The sequence below is a fragment of the Geotrypetes seraphini genome, chromosome 3, assembly GCF_902459505.1.
Source record: "Geotrypetes seraphini chromosome 3, aGeoSer1.1, whole genome shotgun sequence".
NCBI classification, from domain to species: Eukaryota; Metazoa; Chordata; class Amphibia; order Gymnophiona; family Dermophiidae; genus Geotrypetes; species Geotrypetes seraphini.
This window is the reverse complement of record NC_047086.1, coordinates 55,239,613-55,257,898: the sequence shown is the minus strand read 5'-3', so window position 1 is coordinate 55,257,898 and position 18,286 is coordinate 55,239,613. Positions and strand designations below refer to the sequence as shown.

The 18,286-nt window shown below is 42.7% G+C and overlaps 1 protein-coding gene across 5 annotated transcripts in view; it reads left to right on the top strand.

The window, feature by feature from the left end:
- COL19A1 (collagen type XIX alpha 1 chain) overlaps positions 1-18,286 on the top strand; it is an 885,342-nt gene that overhangs the window by 650,273 nt on the left and 216,783 nt on the right. For all 5 annotated transcript variants that reach the window (XM_033936698.1, XM_033936699.1, XM_033936697.1 and 2 more), the window contains exons 26-31: positions 10,341-10,430; positions 11,191-11,235; positions 11,321-11,398; positions 11,509-11,544; positions 12,186-12,239; positions 13,094-13,147. In XM_033936698.1, the coding sequence (XP_033792589.1) occupies positions 10,341-10,430; positions 11,191-11,235; positions 11,321-11,398; positions 11,509-11,544; positions 12,186-12,239; positions 13,094-13,147 (357 nt within the window). The remainder of the gene's footprint in view (positions 1-10,340; positions 10,431-11,190; positions 11,236-11,320; positions 11,399-11,508; positions 11,545-12,185; positions 12,240-13,093; positions 13,148-18,286) is intronic.

The window sequence follows — 18,286 nt, the reverse complement described above, 5'->3', positions numbered from 1 at the left end:
CACCACTTAGAGAATCACAGCTACTGGCCTAATGACAATCTTAGGATGCAGGGTTTAAAGGCCTATATTTCTGGCGCCTAGGCTCATCGTAGAATCACACCTAATGGTGCTTAATGACACCTAAGGCCAACTCTGCCCCTAAACATGCCTAATTAGGTGTGTGGCATCACTAAGCACTGCTAGGCACACAAGTGTTAGCCACTGGTCTTATTTTTTTAATTGGTTTTAATTGGCTTTTAATGGCACTTTTTATTAGAGCAGAACAAAGTTTGGACAAATTCAAGTGTAGTTTAAAAAATTTTCTGTTTAAAGATGCCTACCAATGAGTCTTGCAATCCGTCAGTCTTTTATTTTTGAAGCCAATCCCTACTTAACCTATTGTGTTATCCTTTCATGTTTACTTTACTTAAAAATTGTAGTTCTCCTCTTTTTTCCTTCTTGTTTACAATCGCCCTTTCCCAATTCAAGTCTGTTCAATTGTATGAAGATTTAGTCTCTTTATGTTGTTTGTTCCCCCATTTTATATTTTAACTTTTTAATTGTACAACTTTTTAATTGTTTGAATGTTATGTTAAACGTTTAATCAAATTTTTAATAAACTATGAACTATCATGCCACTTAAAGCTGACTAAAACAATTAAATTAGGCACCGGCTGACATGATTTAGATGCCTGCCGATGCCTGACTTTAGGCGGCCCTTATAGAATTTCCCTCTTTAAGCCTATAGTGGGGGAGGGAGGGTCTAACTTTGATTTTGATTGAAAGAACATCAATAAAAGTACAACTTTTGAAGCATACTGCATTGCGCACAAAAAGCCAAACATCAGGACCTGCTCGCTGCTATAAGAGGAATGGCCATTACATCTACAACTTTCATACAGCCTGTTATGCACAGTCACTTTCACCTCGGTGGTGGGGGGGGGGGGGAAGGAGTCAGTGACCACTAAGGGATTAAGAGGGTTCCTACCTTTATCCTTCCAGTGGTCATCTGAAAAAGGTCTAGCCCAGGGATGCCCACACTTTTTTGGCTTGCAAGCTACTTTTAAAATGACCAAGTCAAAATGATCTACCAACAATAAAAATACTAAACATATACACACTCTTTTACTAAGGTGTGCTAGCCGATTTAGCGTGCGCTAAGTGCTAATGCGCCCATTATAATCTATGGACACATTAGCATTTAGCGTGCACTAAATTGGCTAGCACACCTTAGTAAAAGACCCCCACCTCTTCTGTCCTCCAGGCCTCATTTCATTCCCCAACCATCTCTCTCTATTCTTCCAGGAGTCCAGCTTTTCTTCCTCTCTTCTCCACTCCTATTGGCAACATGTCTCCCTCTCTCTGTTATGATCTTGCATCTCTCGGTTCTTCCTCAGGGTCTTTCCCCCTCTAACCAACCTTCTGTACTTCTTTGAGGGAATAAGCAGTCGGGTGGACAATGGGGAACCTATAGACATCATTTACCTCGATTTTCAAAAGGCTTTCGACAAGGTGCCACATGAAAGGCTGCTTAGGAAGCTGTGGAACCACGGGGTGGGAGGGGATGTGCACAGATGGATCGAGCACTGGTTGTCGGGTAGACTGCAGAGGGTCGGAGTAAAGGGACAATATTCTGACTGGCGGGGAGTCACGAGCGGTGTGCCACAGGGATCGGTGCTGGGGCCGTTACTCTTCAACATATTTATCAATGACCTGGAAAAGGAGGCAAAGTGCGAGGTTATAAAATTTGCAGACGATACCAAACTGTGCGGCAGAGTTAGGTCCAGGGAGGAGTGTGAGGACCTGCAAAGGGACCTGGACAAGCTGGAAGACTGGGCAAACAAATGGCAAATGCGCTTTAACGTGGAAAAATGCAAGGTCATGCATATAGGGAAAAAGAACCCGTTGTTCAACTACAAATTGGGGGGGGGCATTGTTGGGAGACAGCAGTCTTGAGAGAGACTTGGGTGTGCTGGTGGATGCATCACTGAAGCCATCTGCACAGTGCGCAGCGGCCTCGAAAAAAGCCAACAGGATGCTGGGCATCATAAAGAGGGGCATAACAACCAGGATGCGGGAAGTCATCATGCCATTGTATCGAGCGATGGTGCATCCACATCTGGAATACTGCGTTCAATATTGGTCGCCGTACCTCAAGAAGGACATGGCAGTACTTGAGAGAGTCCAAAGGAGAGCAACGAAACTGGTAAGAGGGCTGGAACACTGTCCATACGCCGAGAGGTTGGATAGGCTGGGGCTCTTCTCTCTGGAAAAAAGGAGGCTCAGGGGAGATATGATAGAGACCTTCAAGATCATGAGGGGCATAGAGAGGGTGGATAGGGACAGATTCTTCAGGCTGAAGGGGACAACAGGTACGAGGGGGCATTCGGAGAAACTGAAGGGAGATAGGTTCAAAACAAATGCAAGGAAGTTTTTTTTCACACAAAGGGTCGTGGACACTTGGAATGCGCTACCGGAGGAAGTGATCAAGCAGAGTACGGTACAAGGATTCAAACACGGATTGGACAGATTCCTGAGGGATAAAGGGATCGTGGGATACTGAGAGAGGTGCTGGGATGTAACACAGGTATAGAAAGCTAACCAGGTAATAAGTATAGAAACCCAACCAGGTAGTGCATGTGCAAGACCGGAGGGTTAGGACTTCGATGGGAAGATAGGACTCAATGGGAAACCAAGGTGGCAAGGGGGCCCCTTCTGGTGATTCAGACAGGTCGTGACCTGTTTGGGCCGCCGCGGGAGCAGACTGCTGGGCAGGATGGACCTATGGTCTGACCCGGCGGAGGCACTGCTTATGTTCTTATGTTCTTATCTCTTCTGTCTACACCTCCCATAGTCCAACATCTACCCCCCTCTCTTCTGCCTCTCCTTTGTTTCAGGTTTCTCCCTCTTTCTATCTTCCTTCTGCTAACATTTTGAGTCTTCCCAATTTTGGTCCAGATCTTTGTCTCTCACACTCTCTTTGTCTTCCCCCTCTCCAGGGCCTGGCATCTCTCTCTCCTCGTTTCAGGGTATTTCCTTTCTTTAACCTCTCTAGTAGTCCAGGACCTGCCCTGTCTTCCCCTTCCCTTTTAGTTCAAGGCTGCTTTCCCACCCCTCCTCAAGGTCCTTTTGTCTTCCCCCCTCTCCCAGATCCAGCGTCTCTAAGCCAACCCCCGTCCCGCTGGGGCCTTTGCGATGGGCACAGTTTTACTCCGATGTGCGGGGCCTTACCTCCGCTGCTTCCCTCAGACTGGATCATCGAGCAGTTCTTGCCTACATTTTTCCCTCTGGGTCTAACTAACACAGTTTAAAGTAATTATGGCAGCCTGCAGAGCGAACGTAGCAGGCTGCTGTCGGCGTCTGTAGCACGTTCCCTTTGCCGCGGTCCCGCAGCAGAGGGAACGTGCTACAGAGTTTGACGGTAGCCTACTATGTTCAATCTGTAGGCTGCCGTAATTTCTTTAAAGGTGAGACAGTGACCTTGGGGAAATGCTGAACATGCTAGGGAGAACACTGACATTGACTTTGTGATCGACCGATAGATCGCGATCGACATTTTGGTCACACCTAAGACATCCTAATTTCTACCCTAGACATTTTTGCAATGTTCCATCATCGCTGAAAAATGTCCAAATCATAAGCCCGTCCTAGTCCTGCCTAAAATGTGCCCCAACATGCTCCCTTGAGATTTAGGTGAATCATGGATGTACTGTGTAAATAGTGGAGTGCCGCAGGGGTATGTACCGAGACGGGTGCTATTTAACTTATTTATAAATGATCTGGAAATTGGAAAGACAATTGAGATGATTACATTTGCAGATGACACTAAACTGTTCAAAGTTGTTAAAACGCATGCAGATTGTGAAAAATTGCAGGTGGACCTTAGGAAATTGGAAGACTAGGCATCCAAATGGCAGATGAAATTTAATGTGGACAGATGCAAAGTGATGCACATTGAGAAGAATAACCTGAATCACAGGGCTCCTTTTACAAAGCTGCAATAGCGTTTTTAGCACATGCAGAATTTTAGCACGCGCTAAACCCATGCTAAGCGGCTAGAACTAACGCCAGCTCAATGAAATCTTCTGCCCAATGTGTCTCTTCTGTGTTAATGTACTGTGCTGTGTGCATCTGGTAGCACTATAAAAATGATAAGTAGTAGTAGGTCAGATTATCTGTGACTTCCAGTTTTAATCTCAAAGTTAACACAGTTACTGCAGCTTGATAAGACTGTTGAATGTATAGCTATTGTTCTACTTGAGATAACTGATGAAAGTCTTCTAGTTCCGGAGATTGTTGATCTAATTTAGATTCTTAGAAATTAACCTTTTTTTCCAAGTTAGTGAACAAAAGCAGCATGGTTTTGCTCACATCAGTAATTGCTTCCTAATAAGTCTCCAGAGTCATAGTAATAAGTGTTTGCAATAAAGAGGGAAAGGGATTGGGACTTGTATACTGCCTTTTTGTAGTTATACAAAGGCAATGAAACTTTAATAGGGATAATCACCCCACCTGGAACAACCAACATTCCTTCTGAAGTCCCAAAGGGCTTTAGGGGAGCCCTTTCCCCTTGGTGTGCCATCCCTGCCAACAGATATGGCAAAGTTAAGCCTTCACCGTCTGCCATGACACCTGCTACACTGGCATCCATGATTTAAACTTTCCATCCACATCAGCAATGGGACATTTGGTACTGGCAAACTCTCTGTACAAGGTCGTGGAGGAGGAACTAGAGTTTGGGCTCTTATCTCTTTCCTCTCAATAGCAACCTATTGTCCTTTTGATCCCTTTTCTCCTCAACAATGAATTTCCTGTCTAATTACTTCTCTTTCCTCTTCCCCTCTTGAAGTCAGTCAATTTGTACCTTTGCTTAATCTTTTGTAAACCGCATAGAACTTCACGGTATTGCGGTATATAAGCTGTTATTATTATTATTATTAAACCTCAAAGTTGGCTTGTCCATTCCCTCAGGAGAATCAGCACCAGTGGAATGTGAACCAAAGCCAACTCAGGGGTTACTAACAGCTTGAGCCATGTGGGGAGCCATTGGGCCCATAACAAGTTGATCAGTCATTTGAGAGGAAGAAGAAGGCTGCTAAATTTGTACTTCCCTTTAATCAAGGAAAGAATAAAAGAAAACTAACAGAGAAACCACACATCCCACCAGAGATCAGCTAGCATCTGTCATCTTGGATTTCTAAACTGTGCCCAATCGGAGATAATAAACAGCCCCATGTGTCCCATAACCATAGGCACATGGAAGAGGACACCATCTGCAGCTTTGAAAATAATCTTGAGTCATTTATTTAATATACCATCTTTCCATTGTACAACCAAAATGTTTTACATATTATATACTGATGCTTTGTCACTAGTGGGCTCACAATCTTAAGGTTTTTTTTAATGTACTTTGGACAATAGAGAGTTAAAAGATTTTTCCAGGGTCACAAGGAGTCACAGTGAGAATTGAACCCAGTTTTTAATTCTTAGCCCACTTCGCTAACCATTAGGCCAATCTTCTACTTCTGACATCAGTATCAAAGAAACTGATAAAGGAGAAACCATGGTTGCCATGAACAGATTAACTACACATGAAAAGCAATAGAGACAACTCTTCAACTCAACATCTTCAAAGCTTTGCCTTCAGGCCCCACTGGAGAATAACAGAAGGAAGTACCCAATTTCAAGAAAGGATTCCCTATTGAAGTACTCAGATTTCCCAGGCATACCCCAGAGCCTCAACCTTGCATTTTCTATTAAACAAATACAAAAACTTAGGAACCGCGGACACCCTTTTGTTTCTGGCATCAGCACTATCACAGTAGGAGTGTCTGGCTACATGGACTCTGTCCTCAGATTTTGTGCTACCAAACCTTAGCTACCAACACCCCTTGGTCAGACCACCTCCTATGTAATTTTGAATTACACTGGCTCAAAAAAACAAACCAAAAGGAACTCTAGGATCAATCACAAAGAGAAAATGATTTGGACTAGAGGACAAGTAAAACCAGTAGAATTTTGGTCACACTAGAGCCTAATATCCATCCCTGATTTAGACCCAAATTTCATCCTAGGATGGAAAAATTTCAGTAACCAGGTTCTTAACGACATTCCACCATTGAAAGCATGTAAAATGTCATCGTATATCAGCCAGCTGGTTTGATGACCACCTACTAGCATTAAAACGTGACATACATAAATTAGAAAGAATATGGTGCAAATCAGGAAAGGATAACGACAGGTACAATTGGCGATTAAAAGTTAAAGAGTACAAAAGAATGCTTAAAGAAAAGTGTTGATAACATTACTCCCGAACAATCAATTCTCCTTCGCTGAACAGCAAAGAACTCTTCAAAATAGTCAATTCCCTATTTGATATTGATCTACATAAATGTTCCCACACAGATCTCCCACCCTCCGCTGCAAACCTAGCTGACTACTTCGCCCAAAAAATTTGCACTCTGAAAACGTCTCTTGTAACTACAAGCACTGACCCTTCAATCAATCTATCTGTCCCAGAAAGTGAAGGCTCAACCACTGACATGATCTAGAATCATTTCAAAAACTCAGATTGAACCAATTCCTCAAGCTCTACTCTAAATATGCAAAATCCAACTGCCTACTAGATAATTGTCCACCAACTATGATGAAAACAGCCCCCTTCCCATTCAAAGCTGAACTTTTCAACTGGGTCTCTCTTTGCATGTCCACTGGCTACTTCCTGTTGGAACTCGGCAATATTCTTTTGACTCCTATCATCAAAACCCCACAAAGAACCAGTCTCTTCGGCTGCCAACTACAGACCCATTGCCAATATTTCTCTCTTCCTTAAACTACTGGAAGGCCTAGTTAATCTTGATCTTATGAAATACCTAGAGAAGTTTAACATCCTACACTAGGGGTGTCCAAAGTCCCTCCTCGAGGGCCGAATCCAGTCGGGTTTTCGGGATTTCCCCCAATGAATATGCATGAGATCTATGTGCATGTACTGCTTTCAATGCATATTCATTGGGGAAATCCCAAAAACCCGACTGGATTCGGCCCTCGAGGAGGGACTTTGGACATCTCTGTCCTACACGAATCTCAGTCAGGATTTCACACAAATTACAGCACGGAAACTGTCTTAGCATCGTTGACTGATCACCTTTTCCATTTATTCTCTCTGGGAAAAAGCGCACTGGTACTTCAATTAGACCTAAGCAGTGCCTTTGACCTTGTCGACCATGACATTCTGATCAGATGCCTCGATTCTATTGGCATCTCGGGACTAACTTGGTTCACAGGCTTCTTAAAAAAATGCACTTACCAAGTCCACAGCAATGGAACCTATTCCCAATCCTGGAGCAACCCCTGAGGAGTTCCACAGGACTCCCCTCTCTCTCCTTCTCTGTTCAACGTCTACATTGGGACACATGCTATCCAATCTAAATCTGAAATCATACATTTATGCAGATGACATTACAATCATCATCCCCATAACCTCACTGACACAAGAGGCTGAACAACTCACTTCTTCTGTTCTCACCAAGGTAGAGCAATGGACCACTCAATTCAAACTAAAACTAAATTTTTTAAAAAAACTAAGCTTTTCCTGGCAAGTCCCAATCACAAGCTAACGAATACCTCTCTGAAATTAAACGGGCTAATCTACCCAATCAGTCCTACCATCAAAATCCTAGGAGTCATCCTGGACCGATGCCTGACATTTGAAGACCATACCAATGCCCAGATTAAAAAGTGCTTTTGCACTCTCTGGAAACTCTGTACCATCAAACACTACTTTGACTTCCTCTCCTTTCGATTGCTGGTTCAGTCACTAATCTTAAGCACCTTAGACTACTGTAATATCATATATTTTGGATCCTTTAAGAAAACCATCAACTTGTACATCTACTGGAGTCTCCGTCAAAGCTCACTCCAGTTCATCTAAACCATCCCACCCCATCCTCAACTGAATGACCATATACGGGACACAGACTATGCAAGTCTGCCCAGTACTGGTCTTAGTTCTTTGATATATATACCATTATTTTATTATTAGAGGCCCTCTGTGTTCATCCCACACCATTTTCCTCTTCAATACCTCCCTCAGAAGCACATTCCAGGCATTAACTACCCTCTTTGTAAAGAAGAATTTCCTAACATTACTCTTGAGTCTACCACCCCTCAAACTCAGATTATGCCCTCTGGTTTTACCATTTTCCTTTCTCTGGAAAAGACTTTGTTCTATGTTAATACCTTTCAAGTATTTGAACATCTGAATCATATCTCCCCTGTCCCTCCTTTCCTCTAAAGGTATACATATTCAGGGTTTCAAGTCTCTCCTCATACCATTTTTGTCACCTTTCTCTGGACCGCTTCAAGTTTTCTTATGTTCTTTGTCAGAAATAGTCTCTAAAACTGAACACAATACTCCAAGTGGGGCCTCACCAATGACCTGTACAGGGGCATCAACACCTTCTTTCTTCTACTGGTTATGCCTCTTTCTTTACAGCCTAGAATCCACCGCTTTGTCACACTGTTTCTTTGCCTTTAGATCTTTGAACACTATCACTCCAAGGTCCCTCTCCCCATCTGTGCATATCAGCCTCTCACCTTCCAGTACATACGGCTCCTTCCAATTTCTAATCCCCAAATGCATTACTCTGCACTTCTTCACACTGAAGTTACCAGATATTAGACCATTCCTCAAACTTTTGCAGATCTTTTTTCATGTTTTCCACTCCCTCCTAGGTGTCTACTCTGTTACAAATCTTAGTATCATCCACAAAAAGGCAAACCTTTCCTTCTAACCCTTCAGCAATGCCGCTCACAAACATAATGAACAGGATTGGCCCCAGAACCGATCCTTGAGAGACTCCACTATTCACCTTTCCCTTCTCCAAGCGAATTCCATTAACCACCACCCTTTGGCATCTATCCATCATCCAGTTTCTAATCCAGTTCACCATTTTGGGTCCTAACTTCAGCCCATCAAGTTTGTTCAAGAGCATCCTATGAGGAACCGTGTCAAAGACTTTGCTGAAATCTAAATGCCTTCTCTATACTCTGTATCCTCCTCCCATGAAATCTTCATTTATATTTATCCCTGAACTATACCTTATTCATCTGATGGAGTAGCTCTCATGCTCAAAAGCTCATGCCCTTATAAATTGGTTAGTCTATAAGGTGCAGCCTGCCTTTGTCAGTTTGGCAAATCTTATTATAAAATACACATATGATTATTATTTTGTGTGTTTTTAAATTCTAAAAAAGTATTCCATTGAAACGTGCCCTATCCATCACAAATTGGAATAGTTTAATTGGCAAGCCACGATCCATCATTAATCCAGTAGTATTTATAGAAGATGCACAAATGGGCCATCACCAGATAATTCAGAAACACTGAACTGCATGGTGCTACTGAGTATCACCTATTACTGCAGTGGCACTGTGTGGAATGTGCCAGGGAAGTCTGTGAACCAAGTTTTGGAGAGCTGACACTTATGCAAGCACTGGTGTGATTCATGTTAGTACCCATAAAGCTAATTGGGCAGTCAGGATCACATAAAAGTCAATACTATCTTTGCTGCTACCAAATATCAGTCAACTAGTTTCTGAAAGATGAATGAAAAACTTGACAATGTACCTTTTTTGCTTCATTTCCTAATGCCTGCTCTTTTTTAAAAGAGGTAAATTAATGTTAATGTTTTGTACATTTATGTGTGGAAATTCACTTTTCAACATTAATGGCATTTGATTCTATGAATATGCACATTTTGATGAATATGTCCAAAACATGGAAGTCAATACATGAAACTGCTGGAGTTTTTCAGACAGGAACTATGTATATTAAAATTGGAAAACAACTTGCTAAACACAAAAAATGCAAGTGCTTTGGGCTTTGAACAACTTTTTTGTGTGAAGGCACCACTTAAAAGTAAAGCTAATGTGCAATATGCTATATGTTAAAAAGTTTACCAAATCTCTGAACTATTGAGTTAAGCACCTCATTACCTCAAAATTCAGTGGAAGCATGCAAAGATGTTTTTCAGAGTCACATTTTTTGCCAAAGAAAGATAACTACATGTCAGTGAAGTGAAGTTATTTATTTCTGGCCATCCTGGTAGTTCAAGTCCACATGCAAATTTTCTACCCAGCACCCAACTCATATACATGGGGAGCAAATATTGTATGTGTGAAGGAGGCCACTAACCTGCAAGTTGGTACATTAGATATTGTTTCTTATGTGTGGTTTATATCTATGTAGTAAGTTAGAAAGATATGATACTGATCTAATCATGAAAAAAAAAATCGTGGACATGCATTATTATTTCGTGCAAGTAAACTTTTAAAAATAAAAGTAGTGATGTATTCTACAGGGAGAACCTGGTGGGATTGAAGGACCTCTTGGACCATCTGGTGCAAAAGGAGAGACAGGCCCTCCAGGAGTAGGTCTACCTGGGACACAGGTAAAAGTTCTCAGCTTCCTTTTGGACACTTGGAGTCAAAAATATACATGTGGGGGGAGGATAATTTTCTAAGTTCTCCCACATATACAGCTTTTTTTTTTTTACCTTTTATAAAATTTACTGGTGGTATATGCACATAATTAAATGTATGCTGCTTCCAGGATCTCTGAGAGCATATTTACACTTGACTCCGAGCAGTTGTAAATGTGTGTTAACATTTAGGTGCTACCAGGGCTGGAACTGGGAGCCTATTGTGCAAAGAAGTATGGAGCTCCTTTTACAAGGCTGAGCTAGTGTTTCTCATGTGACGAAGCCCATAGAAACTGAATGGACTTCATCTCATTTCCCACACAGGAATCGTTGGTTTTCTAAAAGGAATCCATAAGTTCCTAGGTGGTTGGGTTTTGGGTTTTGTTTCTTCTTTTTTTTTTGGGGGGGGGGGGTGTTGTTTGTGTTTTATTTTACAAAATAGATATTATCTTGGACTTCTAACATAAGCATTATGTTATAAAATTAGAACTTAAAGAGACCATGGTAGCTGAAAAGAAAAAAATATATATATAATCTTACACAGACAGAACCATTGCATGTAGAAATCTTTGTTCCTCCAATATTGATTTTAAATGTTTTAATGCATTATAACCAGATTTCAAACAGTTTGTTTTGTTTATTAAATTTTTGGTACATAACCATGAGTATCTGTCAAAGTTTTAACTTTAGTCAGATTATGCTTTATACTATGGTATACATTATATTTTAGGGTCCAGCTGGTGTTCCTGGAGCTTCTGGTCCACGAGGGCCTAAGGTATATGGTAAACTGTTGATTTTTTAAAAAGCTGTTATTTCTTCTGCTAACAACACATGTACTAACATTCATATGGTCTTAATAGGGTGAAAGAGGATTACCGGGAGTTCAGGGAGCCCCAGGAGAAATTGGAGAACAAGGAATAGGCACCGAAGGCCCTCCTGTAAGTCAGATTATCAGCTAGAGACAGTCATTTGCCCTAGTTCACTGATATCCAACCACCATGTTAAAATGTATTTTCTAACTTATTAACATCTGGTTTGCATTTCACAGGGCCCCAGAGGTCTTCCAGGTGAACCAGGTATTCAGGTAAATTATATATGATGAAATTTTGAAAATTGGATTTAGATGTAGGGGTCCTTTTACTAAAGCGCGTTAACCGATTTAGCGCGCACTAACTGATTTAGCGTACGCTGGTCGAGTTAACATGCGCTAAATGCTAAGGTGCCCATTATATTCTATGGGCACCTTAGCATTTAGCGCACTCTAATCTTTAGCACGCGTTAAATCAATTAGCGCACAATAAATCGGTTAGTGCGCACTGATTGTTCCTATTTTCTCTGATTGTACCATTGTACCATTTTCGCTGATTGTCCAGCCCTTCTTCGTTGTAAACCGCCTCAAACTACTATGGCTTTGGCGGTATATAAGAAATAAAATTATTATTATAAATCGGTTAGCGCACCTTAGTAAAAGAACCCCTTAATTCAGGGGTAGGGAACTCCAGTCCTCGAGAGCCGTATTCCAGTCGGGTTTTCAGGATTTCCCCAATGAATATGCATTGAAAGCAGTGCATACACATAGATCTCATGCATATTCATTGGGGAAATCCTGAAAACCCGACTGGAATATGGCTCTCGAGGACCGGAGTTTCCTACCCCTGCCTTAATTTGTTTATCAGGTAGCATTTGGAAAGATCTTTTATTATACCCGTATGTTTTTTATCTTAGGGTCTTAGAGGTCCCTCAGGATTTCCAGGAGCTCAAGGTGCCCCGGGCAATGATGTAAGTCATAGCTCTTTAGACCAGGAATATTATAGTAGTAGTACCGTATTTTCACTCATATACCGCGCACCTGTGTAAAACACGCACACGGGTATAGCGCGCGGGGAACAGAAATTTATGTAATAAAATTTTAATATAGCGCGCACACGCGTATACTGCGCATGCTAAAACCTCCTCCCACCTACTCCGAACCGGCATCCTCCCCCCTCCGCTCGCCTCACCCCCCCTCCCCCACGATCCTACATCCCCCCCAGCACCGCAAAGACAACTCTTACCCGATTGGGCACCGGCACCGGCATCAGCACCAGTGCACAGGATGTGCCAGTGCCAGTGCCTGAAGATCCTCCCTCGTTGTGTTGGGCTGGGCTGGGCTGGGCTGGGCGGTGCGAGAGAGATCCTCCTTCTTCCTGTGCCGGGCTGGACTAGGCTTTGAGCATGCGCAAATGCTCAAAGCCTAGTCCAGCCCGGCACAGGAAGAAGGAGGATCTCTCTCGCACCGCCCAGCCCAGCCCAGCCCAACCCAACGAGGGAGGATCTTCAGGCACTGGCACTGGCACATCCTGTGCATTGGTGCTGGTGCTGGTGCCGGTGCCCAATCGGGTAAGAGTTGACTTTGCGGAGCTGGGGGGATGTAGGATCGCGGGGGAGGGGGGTGACGTGAGCGGGGGGGAGGATGCCGGTTCACAGGGGGAATGCCGGATCAGAATGAAAAAAAAAAATTTGTATAACGCGCATGGTTATGCACGGTTTGTAAAATCGTGTATAACGCGCGCATTATATGCATGAAAATACGGTAGTATTCCTGTTAAATTTTTGTTATACTGTATAAAATGTAATATTCTTCCTGATTCTAGGGAATTCCTGGAAGAGATGGAAAACCAGGATTGCCTGGGCCTCCTGGAGATCCAGTATGTACCTACATTATCTTAATTTTTATTACTGTTAAAAACATGCTGTTCAGGAACAGAAATGACATGTTACAAGTCACCACTGAACAATGGATAATAAATCATTAGGCCAACAAGCCTATTTTCAGCTGTAACACAGTATGTATTTTAACTTCTTTCCATGTGCATTTACTCACAATTCAGCTTTAGATAGAAAATTAATATAAATTCTGTTCTTTCATTTATGTATTAAATTAAAAATTGTCGATCAACCTTTTAAATGTTTACCAAAAGGCTTAGAAATTGTCACAATTTACAGTGGCCAGACACAGAACAAATATAGACTTGTGGTGGTCATGTCCCATGAACATGATGTTTTTGGCCCACCCTAATAGGAAGACTGGGGGAACTGAGTAATTTTTATCTACATATTCTATATTATTCCACAGTAAATACAAAATGTTTATTATGTGTGAATGCTGAACGGTAGTCCTTCGTTCAGCCAGTATTCATCAGTGTCGCTTTGGAGCAAGTTGGATAGGTCTTTCTGTGCTGAACAAGGCGAAAGAGGACCTGCTTCTCCTCATTCTTTGTGAGACTTGAATTATACTGCTGCATTAAGGCAATTGCTGTTTCAGCGGAATCATTAAATAGCCCCAGTCCCAGAACAGATCTCTACAGCACTCCATTATGTACCCTCCTCCATTGAGAAAAATCGCCATTTAACCCTACCCTCTGTTTTCTGTTAGAACATAAGCAGTGCCTCCGCCGGGTCAGACCATAGGTCCATCTAGCCCAGCAGTCCGCTCCCGCGGCGGCCCAAACAGGTCATGACCTGTCTAAATCATCAGAAGGGGCCCCCATGCCACCTTGGTTTCCTGATGAATCTTATCTTCCCATCGAAGTCCTAGCCCTCCGGTCTTACACATGCACGACCTGGTTGGGTTTCTATACTTTCTCAGTATCCCACGATCCCTTTATCCCCCAGGAATCTGTCCAGTCTCTGTTTGAATCCCTGTACCGTACTCTGCCCGATCACTTCCTCCGGTAGCGCATTCCAAGTGTCCACGACCTTTTGGGTGAAGAAAAACTTCCTTGCATTTGTTTTGAACCTATCTCCCTTGAGTTTCTCCGAATGCCCCCTCGTACCTGTTGTCCCCTTCAGCCTGAAGAATCTGTCCCTATCCACCCTCTCTATGCCCCTCATGATCTTGAAGGTCTCTATCATATCACCCCTGAGCCTCCTTTTTTCCAGAGAGAAGAGCCCCAGCCTGTCCAACCTCTCGGCGTATGGGCAGTGTTCCAGCCCTCTTACCAGTTTCGTTGCTCTCCTTTGGACTCTCTCAAGTACCGCCATGTCTTGAGGTACGGCGACCAATATTGAACGCAGTATTCCAGATGAGGACGCACCATCGATCGGTACAATGGCATGATGACTTCCCGCGTCCTGGTTGTTATGCCCCTCTTTATGATGCCCAGCATCCTGTTGGCTTTTTTCGAGGCCGCTGCGCACTGTGCATATGGCTTCAGTGATGCATCCACCAGCACACCCAAGTCTCTCTCAAGACTGCTTTTTCCCAACAATGCCCCCCCCCATTTTGTAGTTGAACAACGGGTTCTTTTTCCCTATATGCATGACCTTACATTTTTTCACGTTAAAGCGCATTTGCCATTTGTTTGCCCAGTCTTCCAGCTTGTCTAGGTCCCTTTGCAGGTCCTCACACTCCTCCCTGGAGCTAACTCTGCCGCACAGTTTGGTATCATCTGCAAATTTTATAACCTCGCACTTTGCCTCCTTTTCCAGGTCATTGATAAATATGTTGAAGAGTAACGGCCCCAGCACCGATCCCTGTGGCACACCGCTCGTGACTCCCCGCCAGTCAGAAAATTGGCCCTTTACTCCGACCCTCTGCAGTCTACCCGACAACCAGTGCTCGATCCATCTGTGCACATCCCCTCCCACCCCGTGGTTCCACAGCTTCCTAAGCAGCCTTTCATGTGGAACCTTGTCGAAAGCCTTTTGGAAATCGAGGTAAATGATGTCGACGGGTTCCCCATTGTCCACCCGACTGCATATTCCCTCAAAGAAGTACAGAAGGTTCGTTAAGCACGACCTTCCCTTACAGAATCCATGCTGGCTTTTTCTCAGTAGGCCATTTCTCTCAATGTGCTCGCAAATGCTGTCCTTGATCATAGCTTCCACCATCTTCCCTATAATTGAAGTCAGGCTCACCGGCCTGTAGTTCCCGGGGTCACCCCTCGTTCCCTTTTTGAAGATAGGTGTGACATTCGCCAATCTCCAGTCCTCTGGTACCTCTCCAGTTCTTAAGGATAGGTTGCAAACATGCTGGATTGTGTCTGCTATTTCTTGTCTTAGTTCCTTCAGAACCCTTGGGTGGATCCCGTCCGGACCCGGTGATTTGCCACATTTTAACCTGTCTATCTGTTTGAGGACATCCTCTTTACTTACCTCTATGTGCTCCAGTTTTTCAGCCTGTTCCCCACTCATGAGCTCCTCTGAGTCCGGTATATTAGATATATCTTCTCTCGTGAAAACCGACGAGAAGAACGTGTTCAACCTCTCAGCTATCTCTTTATCCTCCTTTATCACTCCCTTCCTATCCCCATCGTCCAACGGCCCCACCTCCTCTCTCGCTGGTCGCTTCCCCTTTACGTAACTGATGACTAATTCCATTACTGCTGGAAGAGTTCTCCTTGTAGAGAATCCAGGATCTCCCTTGTAGAGAATCCAGGATCTCACTACTTCTAGAAGACCCCGCAAAAGGCATACCCTAATCAACATCTGGCATGTTAAAATCACCTATTAGTAAAACTTCCCCTTTTTCAGATATATTCAGAATGTCTACTATTAAATTTCTGTCCACTTCTGTCTGTGAAGGAGGCCTTTATATCACACCAATGTAAATATATTTACCATTCCCTCTTTCCAAATTGATCCAAAGTGCCTCTTCCTTGCCCTGCAGATCCTGCAATTATGTGGATTAATATGATCTTTAAACAAAAAATAAAACAGAGCTACAACCAATAAACAACGGGATTCAAAAGTAAATCTCAAAGATAAGAAAAAGAAATCCCTAAAGAGTATATACCACGGAAAAACACTATAATATCAGAGCAATGTACTCAAATTACAAAATTAGAAATATTGTACATATTTATTAATTTAAAATTTGCAAAAATATCACAAAATTTTCATAGAATAGCATACACAGAACACACTGTTTGTATGGTGTTCTGTGTATGCTATTCTATGAAAATGTTGTGATATTTTTGCAAATTTTAAATTAATAAATATGTACAATATTTCTAATTTTGTAATTTGAGTACATTGCTCTGATATTATAGTATTTTTCTGTGGTATATACTCTTTAAGGATTTCTTTTTCTTATCTTTAATATGATCTTTAACATATAATGCTACTCCCCCTCCTTTTCTTCCTACCCTGTCTTTCCTGAACAGATTATAGCCCAGTATATTTACATCCCAGCCATGGTTCTCTGTGAACCACGTCTCTGTGATCGCCACTGTATACAACTCATCTTCTTCTATCACAGTTTCACAGATTCAGAATCTTGTTTCCCATACTTCGAGCATTAGTATATACTGCTTTCCAGGCATTGCCCCCTTTTCCCATCCGTGTAGAGCGTGAAAAATAACGCCACAACACTGGTCCACAGCCCTGACGCAGCCTGAGGGCGAAACGAAAGCTAGCTTAACGTTGGCAAAAGGACTACTTGATTGAGTGATATTTTCAATACACCCTGCCCGGGATTTGAAGCTAAGTCCTTGTTTTTTTCTAAGAACTTTGAACAAATTTATGTTTTAACAACAGTTAAGAGAAGGGCAGGAGGGAGAGCATGAGACAGTGAGGTTAATTCCCTTTCTAGTGTGATTGTTAAGGTTTCACAACACATGGGGATCAGAGGCTCTGCCCCCTTTGATAATAACTTAAAGTGATTAAGGTGTTTCGGAGCTTTTCACAGTAGAATAACACCTCTGAATAATTTTGATTAAGAATTTTGAGATTTTTTTGAGAAGAGTATTTTTCTTTTTCTTTTTTTTTAAATTCTTTATTCAGTTTTAACTCTTGCAACAAGTGTACAATATTCAATCAGATAATTCGTACAAATCACTTGACATTCTAACAATTATTGTCAAATGCATATAAAAAAAGACCCCTCTCCCACCCATCTCATTCATCAGGAATAAACCCATTAAATCACATAACATACCTCCCCATCCCCACATTAAATATAGTCCTTCGTAATAAAAAGGTGTCCAAGGTGTCTAATCATTAGAATATGCAATCAATGGCCCCCAAATCTTTTTGAAACTATTATATTTTTCAAAGATTCAGGGTCTGTCCCTAGCACAGTCCAGCCCAGACCAGCCTGCTCCATCCCACCCCATTCATTGCTCCAACCAGCTCGGCCCATTGCTCTGCCCTTCCTGGCCAAGTGCTCCACCCGTTTGCAGGCAGAAGCAAAAGGTCTTTCCTGCTACCATAGCATGGGGAAAAACTCAGCAGGAGATCGCAGCTCATCAGTGAGAATGTGGGAGAAGTCAAGCAAAAGCGGGAGTCTCCTACTGAAAGTGAGAGACATGGCAGATCTGAATTAACTGGTTAGCAGCAATATTCAGACAATTAATTAAATAAGCAGATAAAGTTAGGACAGCAAAAGGGTTGTCCTAACTTTATCTGTGGAGCTAACCAGTGTTCAGTTAACTCCCAGGTAGTGGCTTAAAGGATTCCTGCTGCACCTCCCGCACAATGTGCACATGTCCTGATCTCCCCAAATCCTCTGCCATCCCCATAGGTCCCTCAGAGCTATCCCTAGTGGTTTATCAGGGCCCTACACGCAGAAATGATGTCCATTTATGCCTGTCCATTGTGGCTGCATTCTCAAAATGCAGCAGTCTCACAGTACTTGCTAGAACCACGAAGCTGCCGTTAGAGGCCACAGCAGCCATTTTGAGAAAGGAGCCATGACAAGACCCAGTAGGCAGAGCATCATTCCTGCCCATAGGACCCCTCTTGACCACCAGACCAATAAAAGTACCCCCTAAATTTTCCTAGCATATTATGTATCTGCCTGAATCTCTTTTACCTAACAAGAAACCAGGAGTTTCAGTTGTGTG